General features: G+C 47.5%; 1 protein-coding gene across 2 annotated transcripts; it reads left to right on the top strand.

The window, feature by feature from the left end:
* The first annotated feature begins 4116 nt into the window (after positions 1-4116).
* On the top strand, positions 4117-17997 carry SALL2 (spalt like transcription factor 2). Of its 2 annotated transcripts, none has more exons than XM_080642825.1 (2): positions 4117-4376; positions 13446-17997. In XM_080642825.1, the coding sequence occupies exons 1-2, from the start codon at positions 4304-4306 to the stop codon at positions 16385-16387; spliced, it is 3015 nt and encodes a 1004-aa protein (XP_080498951.1). In that variant the 5' UTR covers positions 4117-4303; the 3' UTR covers positions 16388-17997. The 2 variants fall into 2 exon arrangements, with proteins under 2 accessions (XP_080498951.1, XP_080498952.1); XM_080642826.1 differs by lacking the exon at positions 4117-4376 and adding an exon at positions 12780-13050.
* The last annotated feature ends 653 nt before the right edge of the window (positions 17998-18650 follow it).

The following is an 18650-nucleotide window of genomic DNA, read 5'->3' as shown; positions in this document are numbered from 1 at the left end:
GCTGCCTCCTGCACGCCCCCCACTGGGGATGTGCCTGCAACCAAGGTACATGCCCCTGACCGGAATTGAACCCGGGACCCTTCAGTCCACAGGCTGATGCTCTATCCACTGAGCCAAACCGGTTAGGGCCATAGTTGTATTTTGAGGGCAAAGCCATTATGAAGCTCTTTAAATGAGTTAAAACTGTATTAATTTGCACATCAACAAACATTTGGCCTAGAGCAGTATATACATTTGAGGGGCATGTTATATATTTGGATCTTTTACTAGGCTCCTTTCATGTGTACTTGGATTTCCTTGCAACCGCACTGCAGTCCCCAAGGAATCTAGAGCCCAGGGTTTAGAAACCACCAGTCAAGTGCAACTGCCTCAAACTTAACTCTGCAAAATAATCATTTAAGAGCCTGTTTAAAAATCTTAGTGGCCTACCCCCAGAGATTCTGATTAAATAGATCTGGGGTAGAGGCCAGGAATGTGATAAATTCTCCATGTGTTTACCGTGAATCCAGAGGAGTGTATAGAACTCTGAGAATTAGCATTCCAGACCTACTCCTCATTTCTCTCTTCCAAGGATCTCATTCCAATCACCTTCTCTTTGTTCCTCACAATTCTAGGCTTCTTTAATTGGAGTGTTGTGCTGACATCACAAAACAATGTGTAGGAAACTCTCTGAAAGTCAAACATAGTGACTGGCTTTCTTTTAAAGAGCAACAGCATATCTTCGCTTTTTTTAAGACTTATTGTTGACATTGAAAATACCCTAACACCCATTTTAACTAATTTAGAGGCAAATTGTACTCACAAATGAAGGATACAGAGATTATGCTTAAGTGGTCTGGCTTGAAAATTGGCTCCAAGATGTAAACATCACAATAGTACTTTAAGCTGTTCCTGAAGAGAGAAAAAATTATTAGGCCAATAGCCAATATGGAAGCCAAGATAGAAATTGTTGATAAAATTAGAAAACATAAGAAGGAACCACAAAGCCAGAAGAAAAAGCTCATCAGCTCCCTGACCCAGAATATTTTCCCTAGAGCCTCTCAGGTTCCCACATGTGGGAAGGAACTGTGGAAGGCACTGGGGGTAGGGTGCTAGGATAGGTCCCTTTTCCCTATCCTTTGAGTGCCTCTTCACCTTCAATGCCCTTGAGTGCCTCTTCACCTTCTTGAGAATGAAAGTGCTTCACTTACAAGGTCGAAAGACCACGGAACATTTTCCAAAAATTAAATCACCAATTGAAACAAGTGCAGTGTTGCTTTAATATTCTCTTCTGCTATTAAGTTTCTCTCTCTGTCTCTCACTCTGTGTCTCTCTCTTTGTGTGTGTGTCTCTCTCTCTGTCTACCTCCCTTCCTTCCTCCCTCTCCCTCTTTCATTCTCTCCTTCTCTTTCCCTCCCTTCTTTTCTCCCTCACCCTCCCTCTCTCTCCTTCCCCTCCCCTCTCCACTTCACCACACACAGAAACCCCTTTTCAAAGGGGCTTTTTTCCAACTCAGTGAAGTAAAGTCTTTGCCCCTTTGTGGGGAAGGCTCATTAACATTCCCACAGCAGCATCTCTTCAAGGATTTTACTTTTGTAACTCTGTGGAGAGGTCAAAAGGCCACAGTGGAAAGAGGTAAAAGGGAAAAAATGGTAAATGGGGGAGGGCAGAAGAAAGGAGAGGAAGGGAGAGAGCCTTCCTTTCACAATAAGGCCAGCAAAGAGGGTGGAAAAAATAGGAAAAGACAAGTCAGACAAGACCCAGGAAAGGGACCAATATTGAACTATCCAATCTACCTTTGGAGATTTCATAGACTCCTGAGAAAAACAGAAAGTGCTAATTCCTCTCTCCTTTCTATTTCTCAAAAGGGAAGTAAATGATGGAAACAGTGGGAGGAGAGAGACAGTTAATTCCACTGAGAAATGAGAAGCTTGCCTGGCCTCAGTGTTCCCGTTTCTCCTACAGTTACAGCCTGGTGATAACTGCACCTGCTTACCACAGGGGACTTAGCTGGGTGAATGAGACAATGTCAGCAAGAGTTCCAAGGGTGGGATGTGAGGGAGGCACCCAGGGTCCTGACCCCAAAGGACTGGGAAAATAATGGAGATTCAGTGAACTCCAAAGCAAAGATCAGAGTGCTTCCCAAATCGCTTCATATGTGGGTACCTGCTCCATTTATCACCAGCAATCCTCCTACCATCTGTTGTCTCTCTGGTTCCCTTTCTTAGTATTGCCAGACTAGCCTGGACTTGTGTAAGGAAAGAAATCAAAGAAACGTCAAGTTGCACCCAACACCGTGAGTGAGCTATGCTGTGCTTTTCTCTGAAGATGTAGCCATCAGAGATTTACATCATTAAACTTCAAAGAGAAAAGTAATTCCCACTTTGCAAACTGATGATGTTTCAGATGCTCCTCATCTCAGCCAGAAGAGCAAAGGGTAAATAAGGTCAAAAGAAAAAGACTAGACATTGTAGCTAGAACATAGGGCATATCGGGATATTCTATGCCCAGTAGCACAGTATCACTCAAATTCAGGTAGGAATAGCATGGCCACAAGGTAAAGAACAAAAAAAATGAATCACCTTTAAGTGTACCAGCTGAGCAGAAGAGACCTGGTTGGTGACCAAGTGATGTATTTTAGAGATGGAGGATATTCTTAAAGGTCAAACTTCATATCCAAAAGGCCATTCTTCCCACAGAATCCTTGCCAATTGTTTTCAGCCTCTGTGAAAACTTTTTTTTTTTTAAATATGGAACACTTCAAGAATTTGTGTGTCTACCTCCCTCCCTTCCTTCTCTGTATCCTTGCGCATGGGCTATGCTAATTTTCCCTGTATTGTTCCAATTTTAGTATATGTGCTGCCGAAGTGAGCACTGTGAGAACTTAATACAGAGAGCTCACAAATTCACTGGAGAATCCATGACACTGTTAGAAAGTTCCTTTTCTATTGAGCTCAAAGTACCTCCTCGTAGCTTCCACCCACCTACGTCATCTTCTCAGAAGGATCCTCCCTTCAATCCTAGAAGCTGGACAGGAACGACAGAGACAGAAAAGCCATTGACCCTGGTTGTTATTTTAAATGAGATTCCTTAAAAATCAATCACTTTTTTAAAAAATATAGTCTATTGATTTTTTTAGAGTGGAAGGGAGAGGGATAGAGAGATAGAAACATCCATGATGAGAGAGGAACATCATCAATCGGCTGCCGAACCCAGGCATGTGCCCTGACCGGGTATCAAACCAGTGGCCTCTTGGTTCCTGGCTCGATGCTCAACTGCTGAACTACAAGGGCAGGGCATCAAACACTTTTTTTTTTCATGCCAAGAATCTGTTGGCATAGTGTACCTTTAACAATATGGGGGGGGGGGGAGTGGGGGGGCGGTGAATGCTAGACTGACTGTCAGGTGCACCTGGCTTCCAAGTCCATCTCTGCTACATCATAGCTGTGCAATCTTGGATAGGTTACTTAACCTCACTGGGCCTTTTGGTTCATCTATAAATGGGATCATCTATAAATGGGAGTGGTAAAACATGCCATGCTAATGTCTGAGTTGTAATATTCAAAAAAATGGCATGTACATGAGAATATTCTATAAATTATAAAGAGCTCTACATGCATGAAGTTTTTATACCGACTGTTCATCTTTACTCTATCTTTTTGTTTTTTTTTCCAAGTTTTTATACACTCATTTTCAACTAGAGATAGCTGACTTCTTGGCCTCATTATAAGGATATACCAGAAAGTTCTTATTTCAAACTATAGCCCAGAAGCAGTCACATCACCAAACAAGGTGGTATAGAATTATGAAAGGATCAAAAGCACTGTGAATATCTTAGAAGAAGAGTTAGAAAAACAAGTGGTAGTTATTTTAAGAACAGACAGCATGGGGAGAGGCCTAGGGCCCCGCAGGGAGGAGAGGGTTAAATCCTTTCCTCTGCAGTACAAAAGAAAAGAGTGTGCGGAAAGATTAGGATTTTTGCTTTTACAATGGGAGCTGCAGAAGCGTAGGGAAGAAGCTGAAGGGGAAAAAAGGGGGCGTCTCCCCTTTAAAGACTTGCAGAGATTGAGAGAGGAAGAGAGAGAGAGTCAGAGACAGAGAATCAGAGAGAGAAAGAGAGAGAGAGAGTCAGGGACAGTGAATCAGAGAGAGAGAGAGAGAGTTTGTCTATCTCTGGGAAGAGAGAACATCTCTGCTTCACAGTGATTTGCCTGAGGGAGAGGCATCAGTTGGCTTCAGACCCAAGGGAGAGACCAGACCAGGTCACCCCGGTTAAGACTAAGTGAGCGTCACCCCTCCCTCTCCCACCTCTCTCTACCCGGGAATGTCTAGGCGAAAGCAGCGGAAACCCCAACAGTTAATCTCGGACTGCGAAGGTCCCAGCGCGTCTGACAACGGTGGGTGCCTGGGGAGGGAGGAAGGGGGAGCTCTGAGTGCAAGCCTGTGTGGGTCAGGCCAGGGCAAGGGGAGGGCCCCCGGGCCATGGGCAAAACCAGGGGGAGGACATAGTCACAGAGGGAGAGGGCTGGAGGGAGGTGGGGGGGACTGAAGGAGTTGAGATACAGGGACTAAGGAGATGACCTGTGGTGGGGAGAAGCCCCACTTGGCTTTTCTCAGGAATGGTTCTGTTTGTGTTTTCCTTGTTGTTTTTCTCTGGATGAAATGGAGTTTTCAAACTGGCTCTGTCTCCCCACCCAAGAGTTTTCTCCCCAGGTCCCCCTTTGCTCACTGGTCTTTGTGCGGTTGCTAAGTAACATCCTCAGACCTGAAGACTGTCTCTTAGGGGTGGGATTTTCCCCCCTTTCCTTTCTGGAGAGTTGGGTTGCAAGAGAATGAATTGGATAAATGCGGAGATTCCCCTAAGGGAGAAGAGAAAAAAGTTTCTCATTGTTGGGCTGAGCAGAGAGCGGATCAGAGCTCCCAGAGGGAGATAGCTAATGTCGGTCAGATGAAGCCTGGTTTGGGATGTGTATCCATGTCACCTGGGATAGAGGCTGGAGGGGAGGTCTGGATGAGGTGCTTAGGTTTGGGCTTCAAGATAGGCCAAGCTAAGAAAAAAAGTATGAGTTAATATACCTGTTAATACATGCATATCATTTTGTAAGGATATTATCACCTGTTTTTTAAGTAATAGAGTTTCTTTATGGGGGTTGAGGTAGATTTCATATATCCTTATAGCATTCCAGGAAGAGGCAGACAGCAGAGCAATAGGGTACTGAGAATGATGTTGTCCAAAGTCTCAGAAACAGAGGCATAGTCAGGATGAAAACCCAGGTTTCCTGAGGCTCAGGGCTGGTGGTGCTCACTCCACTAAATCTGGGTTTCCAAACTTGCTTGATGGGTAGATGTAGGCCAGAGTCCAGGAATCCATATCTTTGCAAATGTCCAGGTAATTCTTAGGATCAAGCAAGTGTTAGACATACTGGTCAGTGGTATGGCCATATGTGTTCTCACTGTGACAGTCTGGAAGTCATGACTCAAGGATAAACTATTTGTTGAGCAAATAGTTAATTCACCCAACAATGTAGTGTAGGATTAGGCACAAGGGTTCTGAAGCCAGGCTTTTAGGATTCAAATCCTGGCTCCACTACTTGGTTAGCTGAGCAATCTTAGTTGTTTACTTTACCTCCCTATGCCTCAGTTTCCTCATCAGTAAAATAGGGATGAATATACTAGCTACCTCATTAGGTTATTGGGAGAATCGAAATGAGTTAATATATGTATGTACAGCACTTGGAAAAATTACTAGCATAAATAAGTACTTAATGCATGTGAGTATTGTTATTATCATTATATGTTAGGACAGTGTCAATTCCCAAAGTGCTGAAATATGACCAAAACTCAGGAATCTCTTGGCAAATTTCAACACTTCTTTATGAGAGGTGTGCCATGAAAAGCTCTAGGAGAATGTATTTGAAGTGACCAAAACTAACCCATGGATTTGGTGTTCCACCTGTTGTAAAAATATGACTGGAGGTCAGACACATCGGTGCTTCATGTGCTATGGATCAACCTTAACAGACATACTGTGTTTCGGGTAGAACACCTCCTCCTCAGAGTCACTGCATTGCTGGGATCCCACTGTTCCCATATTAAAGGCTCATGGTGGTGACATCTGTTCCCTCCTGGGACACATTAGCCCTTCTTAATGCCTCTGCAGGCCGGATGTTTCCTCCTCCTGCTCTACAGGAAACTTCCCTCAGACCCTCAGAATTGCCTCACAGTCCCGCTCCCCTGCTGGCTTGATTTTGGAACAGTGCTTAATCTCCCCCAGCCCAGGAGGCATCCTTTCTCTTTTCCCAAGTCTGCTCACCCATTCTCATTCCACAGCTGAGCAAAAATCTGTGAGGGGCCCAAAGGAATCTTCAGCAACTGCCCTGAGTGGCTTCTCAAGCTCCTTGAGCAGTAGCTCCCACTTGGGGCTGTGAATCCTTGGGGGCATAAAGATGCTGCTCCAAAGTCATCCTCATGGAAACTGTGTAGGCTTGCACCCAATGTCAGCATCAAATTTCAGTTGAAATATTGCCTTGAGCCATGAAAATGAGAAACATAAATGTAAAGAGCAACAAAGTAGTAGTAACCATAGTTACCTCCTAAGATCTGCCTTAAGAAAGTGTAAGGGTTATCTGACCAGCATTCCCCTGAAAGTGAAAGATCCTGTGTTACTTACATGACCTGGAGGGCTGCTGGGTCTCATCTGTTGAGATGTGGGAGCTATGTTGGATGAAATCTAAAATTCCTTCATTTTCTTATGAGATATGTAGGTTTCTCATTTCCTCCTTTTCCACAGGTAGGGTTTCTGTTTGCTTATGTGATCTTCAGGCTCCTGGCTTTGCCTTCTACCTTTGAGACATTTTCTTGTTCTGGTAGGGAAGTTTCTTTTTCTTTCTTTCTTTCTTTTTTTTTTTTTTTTTTTCTTTTCCTTTTTTAATATATTTTTATTGATTTCAGAGAGGAAGGGAAAGGGGAGAGAGATGGAAACGTCAATGGTAAGAGAGAATCATTTATTGGCTGCCTCTTATACGCCCCCTACTGGGGATCAAGCCCACAACCTGGGCATGTGCCCTTGACCGGAATCGAACCTGGAACCCTTCAGTCCACATACCAATGCTCTGTCCACTGTGCCAAACCGGCTAGGGCAGTTAGGGAAGTTTCTTATTTGGGAGCTCTTATGTGTGTCCCTTGCTGTACCTGTGAAACTATGGTCATTATCACGAGCATCAGCAGACATTTATTTAGTAGGCTAGGGTGCCACTGAGGTTTTCTGGAGTCTTTGCCTTCTTTTAAGCAATGTTCACTCTATGTGACAAGCAAATGTTGAGCCTTTGTTGCACATTTTAAAAGCCTCATCTCCGCAGTGACCTAAGACGTCACCAAGAAACAGTCTGTAAAACCTGTTATCCAGCCATGTTTTTGTTCAGCTTCTTTGACCAGAACACCAAAACCTAACAGAATAGTTATTGCACATAAGTGATGAGAAGGAAATAGTCTATTTACTTTAAAACTCTGGAGAGAGAAAAAAAATCTCTCCCCTACGGAGTCTAGAAATCTGCATGAGAGAACATAAGGGATGTGAATAGGGAAAATGTAAACTAGTACATCTGGGAAATAAAGGAAACAACCAGAAACCCAGATATTTAGTGAGAAGGAGAAACCAGGACAACAGCCAAACAGATCTAGAGGGAGAAATGGAAGCTGGATGACATCAAGAACAGCAAAAGGGGAAGAAAGCAAAATTAGAGTTTTAAGGGCTCTGTTCTCTTTATATCTGGAAGCAGAAAGCATCATCTCTCAGGCTAAGCCCTAAGCCTTTCAGCCCTAGGTACCCCTGGGTCAAAAAGAGAGCATTTCTGAGTGGATAGAAGTAACTCAGGCATGATGTGGCAGAGAATAGAGAAGGAAGCAGAAAGCCTGGTTTTCAGTCCAGCCTGGACTTTGAAGCTATGTGACCTGGGGCAAGTCCCTTCTTCTCCCAGGCTTCACCTTTTGGCCTATAATTAATGACACTCATCAATAATATTTGTGGAACATTTACTATTTGTCAGGCACTATGGTAAATCCTGAATGTATTTCTTGTTTATTCCTCCCAACTACACTATTATTACCCTCCATTAAAAAAATTGTTGTGTGTGGTAAAATACTACGCTCATTAAACACTAACTCCCCCTTTCCTTCTCTACCCCTCCCCCGTCCCTGGCAACCACCATTCTCTATGAATTTACCAATTCCAGGTACCTCATATAATGGAAGCATATAATATTTGTCCTTTTGTGTCTGGTCTAATTCATTTAACATGTTTTCAAGGCTCAACCATTCTGTAGCATGTGTCAGAATTTCATTCCTTTTTATGGCTGTACCTCCATTTTAAAGAAGAGAATCCCAAGCCTGAAATAGATTAAGAACATTTCCCAAGGTCACAAACATTACAAAGTGCTGGAACTGAAACTTTAACTCAGGTCTGTTAGATTCTGAGCTGGCACTCTCAATGACTGAGCTCAAAGAAGGGGTCAGATCTCTCAAGTCCCTTTCAGTTCCAAAGTGCTATGAATTCTGAGTCTCTTGATGTCAGAAAAATACGTTTTTATGTTTGACCTAAGATATTCCTATTCTGGAAACAAATATATTTTTCTCACTTCACACCAGATATACAAAGCATTGTGCCGGCATAATTATCCACTGTGTTGCACAGGCCCTGGGTGCATTAGTAGGTGTGTGTGGCAAAGGAGTATCTGTGTGTATTTAGGAGAGAACAGTGAGGAAGAGAAGATGGGACATTATGCCTTAGAAAGAGTTCATAGCAGCAGTTACAGAATCACTTCATAATTATGGACACTGCCAATTAGTGTTGGTTCAATGTTTATAGTAAGTAGGCAGGTGTTTTGTTTCTTTGATGGCTGGAAAATTCTCAAACTCTTTGTAGAACAAAGCCTTTCATCTTACAATTAGAAATGTGGTTCGAGAGGCACATTGGGAAAGGCAATACAGTGGCTAAATTCAGTCAGGTTTAAATCATAAAGTTTTCTTGACGGAAGTAGAATGCATGAGCACTAATGTCTGCCTGTGGGCAGAATAGAGAGGGTGCCTGTCAGGAAGATTTAGCAGTGAGCAGCTCATTTTGCCCATGTCCTCATTTTGGCCAGATTGGGCACAGATAAGATTTGTGAGGAGTAGAGTAGAAGGGCTGATGGGAAGGGTAGTACTCTGATAGGTACTGTGGTTCTCATCCTTGTCTGGACAGTAAAATCACCTGAGGAACTTTGCAAACATACTGATGCCTGGATTCCACCCTCAAGGATTGGTCTGAGGTGTGGCCTGACCATCAGGATTTTTAAGAGCTCTCCCAGTAATTCTAGTGGACAGCAAAGTTTGAGAACCACTGTTCAACTAGACCCGTGGTCGGCAAACTGCGGCTCGCGAGCCACATGCGGCTCTTTGGCCCCTTGAGTGTGGCTCTTCCACAAAATACCACGGCCTGGGCGAGTCTATTTTGAAGAAGCGGCGTTAGAAGAACTGTAAGTTTAAAAAATGTGGCTCTCAAAAGAAATTTCGATCGTTGTACTGTTGATATTTGGCTCTGTTGACTAATGAGTTTGCCGACCACTGAACTAGACCACCTTGCTGCGCACTATCCAGCTGTTTTTCTCTTTGTTCTCCCCAGGCCTTCTCTCCCTAGCCTAAAGCAGCAGTTTGATGGCCCGCCTGGTTTAGAGAGCCACCTGGTTTTCCCTTGTCCTCATTTAAGCTCTTTATAAATTTCAACAACCATGTCCAGGTCTTAGGCCTACATCCATCCCAGATTTTGCATGTGACCCAGAATAGCTTACCTCACCTTATCTGCTATCTACTACTACACCATTACCAGCTTAGTTTATTCCAGCCAATGTTTATGACTTCATTTGTGTCTGCCTAAAAATCATGCCCCCCTTTCAAGACAGGCAGTGAGTGCAAAGTGCTGAGAAGTAGAGGGTTCCTCTTACAGGTGGCTGTTGATCTGTCACCTTTCACCAGGGACTAAATTTACTTTAAAGAAGAGTGCAGATCAAATTACGCATCAGAAAGCAAGTTTCATTAAACAGCAAGAAAGGGGACAGTGTTTCCCAGGAGAAGATGAAAAGAAAAGGATTTCTTTTCTTGTAGGAAGACTTGACAAAACAGCAACTTGATATCAAATGTTCACTGCTAATTAACAAATGCTCAGTAGAAAGCTTCCATCTGATTCCCTGCCCTTACTGAGGCTGGAGAGCAAATGGCAGGTAGGTGCCACACAGGGCCCTTTCTTTAGCATTAGGGAAGCCACACAATGTTGATGTGCTTCAGAAAGCACTGGACAGGAGTCAAAATTCTGAATGCTTCCTTCACTGATTTACTGTGTGGACTTGGAAAAGTCAATCCCTCCAAGCTTAAATTTCCTTATGTGTAAAAATAACATTGCACTAACCTGTGACTTGCCAAATTGCAACAGACCCTCCCATTTCCTCATTGTAAGGGTCAGCCCTGGAAGCACTTAGCTCATCTGTTACAGATCCATCATTTACAATGTTATGATTCTTATGATTATCTGAAGTTTCAAGACATAACTCAGTAAAATGTTTTCAGTGAAAAAAGATAGCAAAATTTCACCCGGTCGGTGTGGCTCAGTGGTTGATTGTCTACCGATGAACCAGGAGGTCATGGTTTCATTCCCTGTAAGGGCACATGCCCAGGTTGTGAGCTCGATCCCCAGTGAGGGGAGTGCAGGAGGCAGCCAATAAATGATGCTCTCATCATTGATGTTTCTATCTCTCTCTCCCTCTCCTCTCTGAAGTCAATAAAAATATATCTATACTAATAAAAGGGTAACATGCTAATTAGAACGGGAGACCTTCTGGACAAAGCCATGGTGGTGGGGCCGAGGCAGAGGCAGTTAGGGGTGATCAGGCCAAGAGGGGAGGGCAGCTGGGGGCGAGCAGGCCAGCAGGGGGGGGGGGGCAGTTGGGGGCGAGTAGGCCGGCAGGCAGAGTGGTAAGAGGTGATCAGGCAGGCAGACAGGTGAGCTGTTAGGAGCCAGCGATCCCGGATTGCGAGAGGGATGTCCGACATCCCCCGAGGAGTCCCAGATTGGAGAGGGTGCAGGCCGGGCTGAGGGAACCCCCTCCCCCCCCCCCATGCACGAATTTCATGCACCAGGCCACTAGTTAAAAAATAAAAGATAGCAAAATTTCTGTTCAAAGGTTAAATGATGTTACTACTATTAGGTTGTTTCAGCTCCTTCCAAAAAAGATTCCCTACCCTTGACATATGCCAATGATATTAGCCAACATCTTATTTCAGAAATTAGTAAGATTAATAAGAAAAATGACAAATGTTAGTATATGTGTATTTCAGTTTATTTTGTTTTGCCACTGACAATGTAAATTCTCTAATCCATAATATTTGGCACTCCCCCCCCAAAATTTAAAGTTCCATATGTACATATTAAGAGTTTCTCAAGTTTTTGTTCCCACAATACTTCTCTGAGGAAGATAGCACAGCTACAATATTACCACTTTACAAAAAGCGAAATAGTGGCATAGTGTGGTATGACTGACCACCATGCCTCAATTTACCAGTCAGGCAAGAATAGAACTGGGATTAGAACAACATGGGTTTACTGTTGCTGAGGCAAACCACAAAACTAAGAACTTGTGGTCACCTACTGTTAGTGAGATAAATTCTTTTAGGAAGTGGGAAATCCATTAGGATTCATTTCAAGGTAGAAAGGGAAACCTGATCCGGGAGGCATCTTATCCCTACATACCTCTCTCAGAATAGGAGGCCTGTTGCCCCAAGCAAATGTTAAGTAATTTCTAGGCATTCAAACTAGGTTGAAGCTGAAAGGGGCTTTAGACCCAGAGGCTGCCAGGCAGCCCCTGCTGCATTTTTCCCATTGTTTCAGGGAGAGCTCCCCTCCCCCAAAGTTAGAGCTAGGTGGGCCAGCATCTCCCCAAGCCCTACTGTCCTTAATAGTGACAGTATGTTGCAAGAGGAGAACAATGAAGGGAGAGTAGAGAGGATGGCTTATTTAAGAGATGGCTCCTTAAGTAAGCATGAACTTTGTAATTTACGTGTGGAGCCGCTGATCTGTGGAGTGACTTGCATTCAGCTATTATTCCGGAGGAGGCGGGGCAGGGTGGAAAGGGGCTTAGCGTTGGAAAAGAGGAGTCCTGAAATGCCTTTCTTGGAAATTCTACCTTGCAGCCTCCCACCCTGAGAAACTTCTTTTGTGGAGGGAGGTGAGGGTAGGGTGGGAACTGAGGTGAGGAAGACAGCATCAACCTTGGAGTGTTGTGGTTTTGTTTTTTTGGTTTTTTTTTTGGGGGGGGGGGAATGTTGATGGATGAATGTTTTGGGTTCCCCCTGCGCTCTGGCTTCTGGGGCTCCTCTGAGGAGATCAGACCACCTCTCTGGAGTCTACGATTTCCAGGCTCAGCGGATCTTTTATGCAAAGAAAAACAGGAGAAGCCTATCGCTTTGCTCTGTTGAACAGGGTTGTGTTTCCCACTGTGCCCCCTTGAGCTTGCTGGGGGGAGGGGACAGGCCTGGGCAAAGACATCTGGAGATGGGGTGAGCTGGCAGAGGGCAAAGAAAGGTGAACCCCCACCATGACCCACAGCACCTGTCACTGAGCCTCCGGAAACCCTCCTAAGCTCCGGATTCCCGCCCCCGCACACCCACCTCCGCCCCAGCTCATTCCTCTTCCAGCTCCCGCCTCCCTCCCCAGCAGTTCCCCCTCACAAACTCTCCTCTCCAGCAGCCCCACCCCCATCTCCCCTCTCCCAGCTTTCTGGCTTCTGCTCCTCCCACCTCCGCACCGCCCCGCTCCCCTCCCCCTCCTCCCTGCCCCCGCCGCCGCCTCCGATCTCCATCTCTGCAGTCTGGGCCGCTGGGTGCAGAGGCTGCCGCAGCCCCAGTGGCCACCGCCACCTCCCCCAATCCCCATCCCCATTGTCTCCCACTCCACCCAGCCCTCCACCTCCCCCACAACCATGGCGCACGAAGCCGGGAGAAGCTCCCTTCTCAGGGGGCCCTGCGGGGAGCCGGCGGAGCTCGGAGGTGCGGTAGGGTCCGGACTGGGCACGGGTGGGGGCGGAAGGGACACGCGGGGGGAGGGGAGGACTTTCGGTGGACGGGATCAAATGCACGTTTATCTGCATAGACCCTCGTCCGTGTCCCACACCTATTCCATGGGCCCGCTGGTGGCCCGGGGTTGGTGGTGGAGGTGGTGGGGGACAACCCGGGAGGGCACTAGCTTGCCTATTCCCCCACCCCACCCCCATGCTGGGGTTCTCGTGTCCAGGAGGGTGAGGACTGAGCTCTAGCCTTCTGCCTGGCCTGGTGGTGAGCTCATCTCCCCTCCCCCAACTAGCAGTTGCTGTGCTCGTAGTTAATTAGAACCTCCGTATAGCCATTCCGACCGCACCACCCACGCTTTCTCCTCTTCTTCCCAGGTGATGCTAGCGAGGAGGACCACCCCCAAGTCTGTGCCAAGTGCTGCGCACAATTCACTAACCCGACTGAATTCCTCGCTCACCAGAATGCATGTTCTACTGAGACCCCTGTAATGGTGATCATCGGAGGCCAGGAGAACCCCAACAATTCTTCTGAACCCCGGCCTGAGGGTCACAATAGTCCCCAGGTCATGGAGGTGGAGCACAGCAACCCCCCGGATTCTGGGTCCTCCGTGCCCACAGATCCCACCTGGGGGGCAGAGCGGAGAGGAGAGGAGTCTGCAGGGCATTTCCTAGTCGTTGGCACAGGTACAGCAGCTGGGGGAGGAGGAGGCCTGATCTTGGCCAGTCCTAAGCTGGGAGCAACCCCATTACCTCCAGAGTCCACCCCTGCGCCACCTCCTCCTCCTCCACCGCCCCCACCGCAGCCCCCAGGTGTGGGCAGTGGCCACTTGAACATCCCTCTGATCCTGGAGGAGCTGCGAGTGCTGCAGCAGCGCCAGATCCACCAGATGCAGATGACCGAGCAGATCTGCAGGCAGGTACTCCTGCTTGGCTCCCTAGGCCAGACGGTGGGCGCCCCTGGCAGTCCCTCAGAGTTACCTGGGACAGGGACTGCCACCTCCACCAAGCCCTTGCTTCCACTCTTCAGCCCCATCAAGCCTGTCCAAACTAGCAAGACACTGGCATCTTCCTCCTCCACCTCATCCTCCTCAGGGGCAGAAACGCCCAAACAGGCTTTCTTCCACCTTTACCATCCGCTGGGGTCACAGCATCCTTTTTCTGCTGGAGCGGTTGGGCGAAGCCACAAGCCCCCACCAGCCCCCTCCCCAGCCCTGCCAGGCAGCACAGATCAGCTGATTGCCTCGCCTCATCTGGCATTCCCAGGCACCACGGGACTACTGGCAGCACAGTGTCTTGGGGCAGCCCGAGGCCTGGAGGCTACTGCCTCCCCAGGGCTCCTGAAGCCAAAGAACGGAAGTGGCGAGCTGGGCTATGGGGAAGTGATGGGTCCCTTGGAGAAGCCTGGTGGACGGCACAAATGCCGCTTTTGTGCCAAAGTATTTGGCAGTGACAGTGCCCTGCAGATCCACCTGCGCTCACACACAGGTGAGAGGCCCTATAAGTGTAATGTCTGTGGCAACCGCTTTACCACCCGGGGCAACCTCAAAGTGCATTTTCACCGGCATCGTGAGAAGTACCCGCACGTGCAGATGAACCCTCACCCAGTGCCAGAGCACCTAGACTACGTCATCACCAGCAGCGGCCTGCCCTATGGTATGTCTGTGCCACCAGAGAAGGCTGAGGAGGAGGCAGCCATGCCAGGTGGAGGTGTGGAACGCAAGCCTCTGGTGGCCTCTACCACAGCGCTCAGTGCCACCGAGAGCCTGACGCTGCTCTCCACCGGAGCCGGCACAGCTGCAGCTCCCGCGCTCCCTGCTTTCAATAAGTTTGTGCTCATGAAAGCGGTAGAGCCAAAGAGTAAAGCCGATGAAAATACTCCTCCAGGGACTGAGGCCTCCGCCATTGCAGGGGTGACAGAAAGTGGCACAGCAACTCGCATGCAGCTAAGTAAGTTGGTGACTTCACTTCCCAGCTGGGCACTGCTTACCAACCACTTTAAGTCCACAGGGAGCTTCCCCTTCCCCTATGTGCTAGAGCCCTTGGGGGCCTCACCCTCTGAGACATCGAAGCTGCAGCAACTGGTAGAAAAGATTGACCGGCAGGGAGCTGTAGCAGTGGCCTCTACTGCCTCAGGAGCCGCCACGACCTCTGCCCCTGCAGCTTCATCTGCAGCTTCATCTGGACCTAACCAGTGCGTCATCTGCCTCCGGGTGCTGAGCTGTCCCCGAGCACTGCGCCTGCATTATGGTCAACATGGAGGTGAGCGGCCCTTCAAATGCAAAGTGTGTGGCAGAGCTTTTTCCACCCGGGGCAATCTGCGTGCACATTTCGTGGGCCACAAGGCCAGTCCAGCTGCTCGGGCCCAGAATTCCTGCCCCATCTGCCAGAAGAAGTTCACCAATGCAGTTTCTCTGCAGCAGCATGTTCGGATGCACCTGGGGGGCCAAATCCCCAATGGTAGTAACCCGCTCCCTGAAGGTGGGGGAGCTGCCCAAGAGAATGGCTCTGAGCAATCTGCAGTCTCTGGGGCGGGGGGCTTCCCCCAGCAACCATCTCAGCAGCCATCCCCAGAAGAGGAGTTGTCTGAAGAGGAGGAAGAGGAAGAGGAAGAAGAAGAAGATGTGACTGATGAAGATTCTCTGGCAGGAAGAGGCTCAGAGAGTGGAGGTGAGAAAGCAATATCAGTGCGAGGTGATTCTGAAGAGGCATCTGGAGCAGAGGAGGAAGTGGGGATGGTGGTGGCAGCAGCCACAGCTGGGAAGGAGATGGACAGTAATGAGAAAGCAATTCAACCTCCTTCGCTGCCACCGCCACCACCATCAGACAGCCTGGATCAAACACAGCCGAGGGAGCAGGGAGGCAGTGATGTTGCAGAAGTCACAGAAGAGGGGGGCAAACCAGAGAGGAGCTCAAGCCCAAAGGCAGCACTCGCCCTCGAAGGGGAAGGCGGTAGCACCACCGTGGTGGAGGAGCTGAGCATGCAGGAAGTGATGAGAAAGGAGCCAGGAGAGAGCAGTAGCAGAAAGGCCTGTGAGGTGTGTGGCCAGACCTTTCCCACCCAGGCAGCTCTGGAGGAGCATCAGAAGACCCACCCCAAGGAGGGGCCACTCCTCACTTGTATTTTCTGCAGGCAGGGCTTTCTCGAGCGGGCTACCCTCAAGAAGCATATGCTGCTGGCTCACCACCAGGTACAGCCCTTTGCCCCTCATGGCCCTCAGAATATTGCTGCTCTTTCCTTGGTCCCGGGCTGTTCTCCCTCCATCACTTCCCCAGGGCTCTCCCCCTTTCCCAGAAAAGATGACCCTACAATCCCATGAGCCTGTTTTTTTGTACCTGCTACCCTTTGACCTAGTTTGCAGAAACTGAGAGCTCTGTAGAAGGACCTCTAAGATTTAAGAGGCTTTATTTGTATTTTTCTTTAATTTCTTACATAGTATGTCCCAAGTGGTTTTTCTCTAGTCCCTGAGCTTGGAAATCATGCTCACAAGAGGATGACCCCCTGAGGATTTTTTCTTCTCCATTCATTGTACCCGAGGGAAATAGATTCTCTAAAGCTTTCACATTCCCAAGGGAAACCCTCCCCAGCTTCCCTGGGGTGACCCTTCTCCCCTCCCCTCTCACTCCCTTTCCCTTTGGCAGGTGCACCTGAGCACCCACATTTGGAATTGCAGCCCAGCCCAAAGGGACCAGCAGCTGTCCCTGGAGGGCTCAGTGCCACTCCTCTCGGTGACCAGGTCAACCTGCAGGGCTTCTTCTCCCGAGACATTCCTGCCCAGCTGGTGAGGGTGGGCCTCCTGTCTTTCTGAAACTAGAACATGGCTTTCCTGTCCTGTGACCTGCCCACCCACGCCTGGGAGTTCCAAATCCACTTCCACTACCATTTCAGCACCATCAGTGCTATTTGGTCCAAGAGCTGTGGCTGGGGACATGCCTCCAGCAGCAGGATTCAGAGAGGCTAAGGAGAAAAGAGCCCTCCTCTTCTTATTTCAGCCTCCTGCATACAAGGCAGTGCCTGAACAGCTTATCATAGAAGTAGCAACCTGTGCATTCCTTCCCCCTGCTCCAAAAGGTGCTAGCAATGAAGGTGCAGCAATATCTGTATCTGTGGCTCAGCCCTAGAGGGTAGGGAGAAATAAAGTAAGCTTGATAATCACATTAAGGCAAAGGTCGATATGCCAAGACATCTCCAGCTTCTCATATTCCTTCATCATTGCCTCTCCAAGTTAGGAAACAAGTGGATTTCTTGCCAAGATGTCTCCCCTGGAATATTTTAGGAAATGTGAAGTTAGTTCATATCTTTAATAAGCACTGTTGGTGAGGACAGTTGAAGAAGTAATGATGGAGAGTTGAGGAGTATTGCTGACCTACAGGGCTTTATAGTGGGAACCTGTGTGATTAAGAAAGGGACATGATATAAGGGAGTGGACCTCGAACTCTTGATTGGATGGATCCCGTGAATGTTCTTTTGGACTAATAGTGACTTAGTGTGCAGCAGTGCACCATGGATCATGGGAGAGTTCCTAGCACTAGTGTGCTTCTAGTTTTAGATTACTCCCTCCTTTATTCCCTGGCCCCTTGTATTTTCATCATCTTTCTCAAAGCCCATTTCCTCCCCATTTTGCCTGTCCATGGACTGGGACTTATGTCTTTGCTACTATCTGGTTCTTAGAGTCCCAGACTTTGGGAGATGAGCTCCAGATGGTGTCCTCCCTGCCTCTCCGTCTTATAATGAGATGTAGTATTTACTCTTAACATAGGATCATTTGGAACAGTTCTGAGGAGGAGAAAGTGTTGGTTCTGCTAGTGACTGACTTGAATGATGGCTTCTCCTCTGAAGATGTAGGCTCCAGAGCTTCCTAACATAGAAAAATGTGAAGAGCAGATAAGGGAGATATAGTGTCTTTCCCTTTTCATTAAAGGTGTTTTAACCAAATATTTGTGTGTTTCTCCTTATTTCATGACTAAATAGCCAGCTGGGGTGTGATATGGCATTTCCTAACATTGAGATTCCCTTCCCACTTACATGTCCTGCCAAAAGCTGAGCATATGGTGTTAAAATATTTAATTTATTCAGCCTGTCCTAAAACAATCTCCAGTGAATGTAATTTCCCTGTGGAAATGAACTTTGTGTTCTCAGAAGGTTCTGCAGGGAAGTTGCCCACCTTGTGCAATCACTGTCTAGGTTTTCTCTGCCTAGAACCTTCTGCCACCAGGCTTTTATGTTTTATTTTGTGGAGGTGTTTGTTTTCTTTAAAGGTTGGAAGCTGTTTTTCAGTCTTCCCTAAACTCCAGGCCAGCCTGGCTGACATCAATTAATTTGAACCAAGATGAATTAATCTTTATGATCCTTGAGGTCAGATATTATAAACAGAAAGAAAAAATAATTCAACCCTAATAATTTCTACCAAGATAAAGGAGGATTTTTAAAAATATTTTTATTGATTTCAGAGAGGAAGGGAGAGAGAGAGAGAATAGGAATATCAGTGATGAGAGAGAATCATCCACTGCCTTCTGCACACTCCACACTGGAATCACATGCCCCACACTGGAGATGGAGGCGACAACCCAGGCATGTGCCCT

Source organism: Plecotus auritus (assembly GCF_963455305.1).
Source record: "Plecotus auritus genome assembly, chromosome: 1".
NCBI lineage: Eukaryota > Metazoa > Chordata > Mammalia > Chiroptera > Vespertilionidae > Plecotus > Plecotus auritus.
This window is presented reverse-complemented; position numbering and strand designations above follow the sequence as displayed.

Excerpts from the sequence above, each read along its gene's own strand:
- SALL2 (XM_080642825.1), top strand. The coding sequence starts at position 4,304 with ATGTCTAGGCGAAAGCAGCGGAAACCCCAACAGTTAATCTCGGACTGC. Across the intron at positions 4,377-13,445 it reads TCCCAGCGCGTCTGACAACG|GTGATGCTAGCGAGGAGGAC; the intron begins GTGGGTGCCTGG and ends TCTTCTTCCCAG.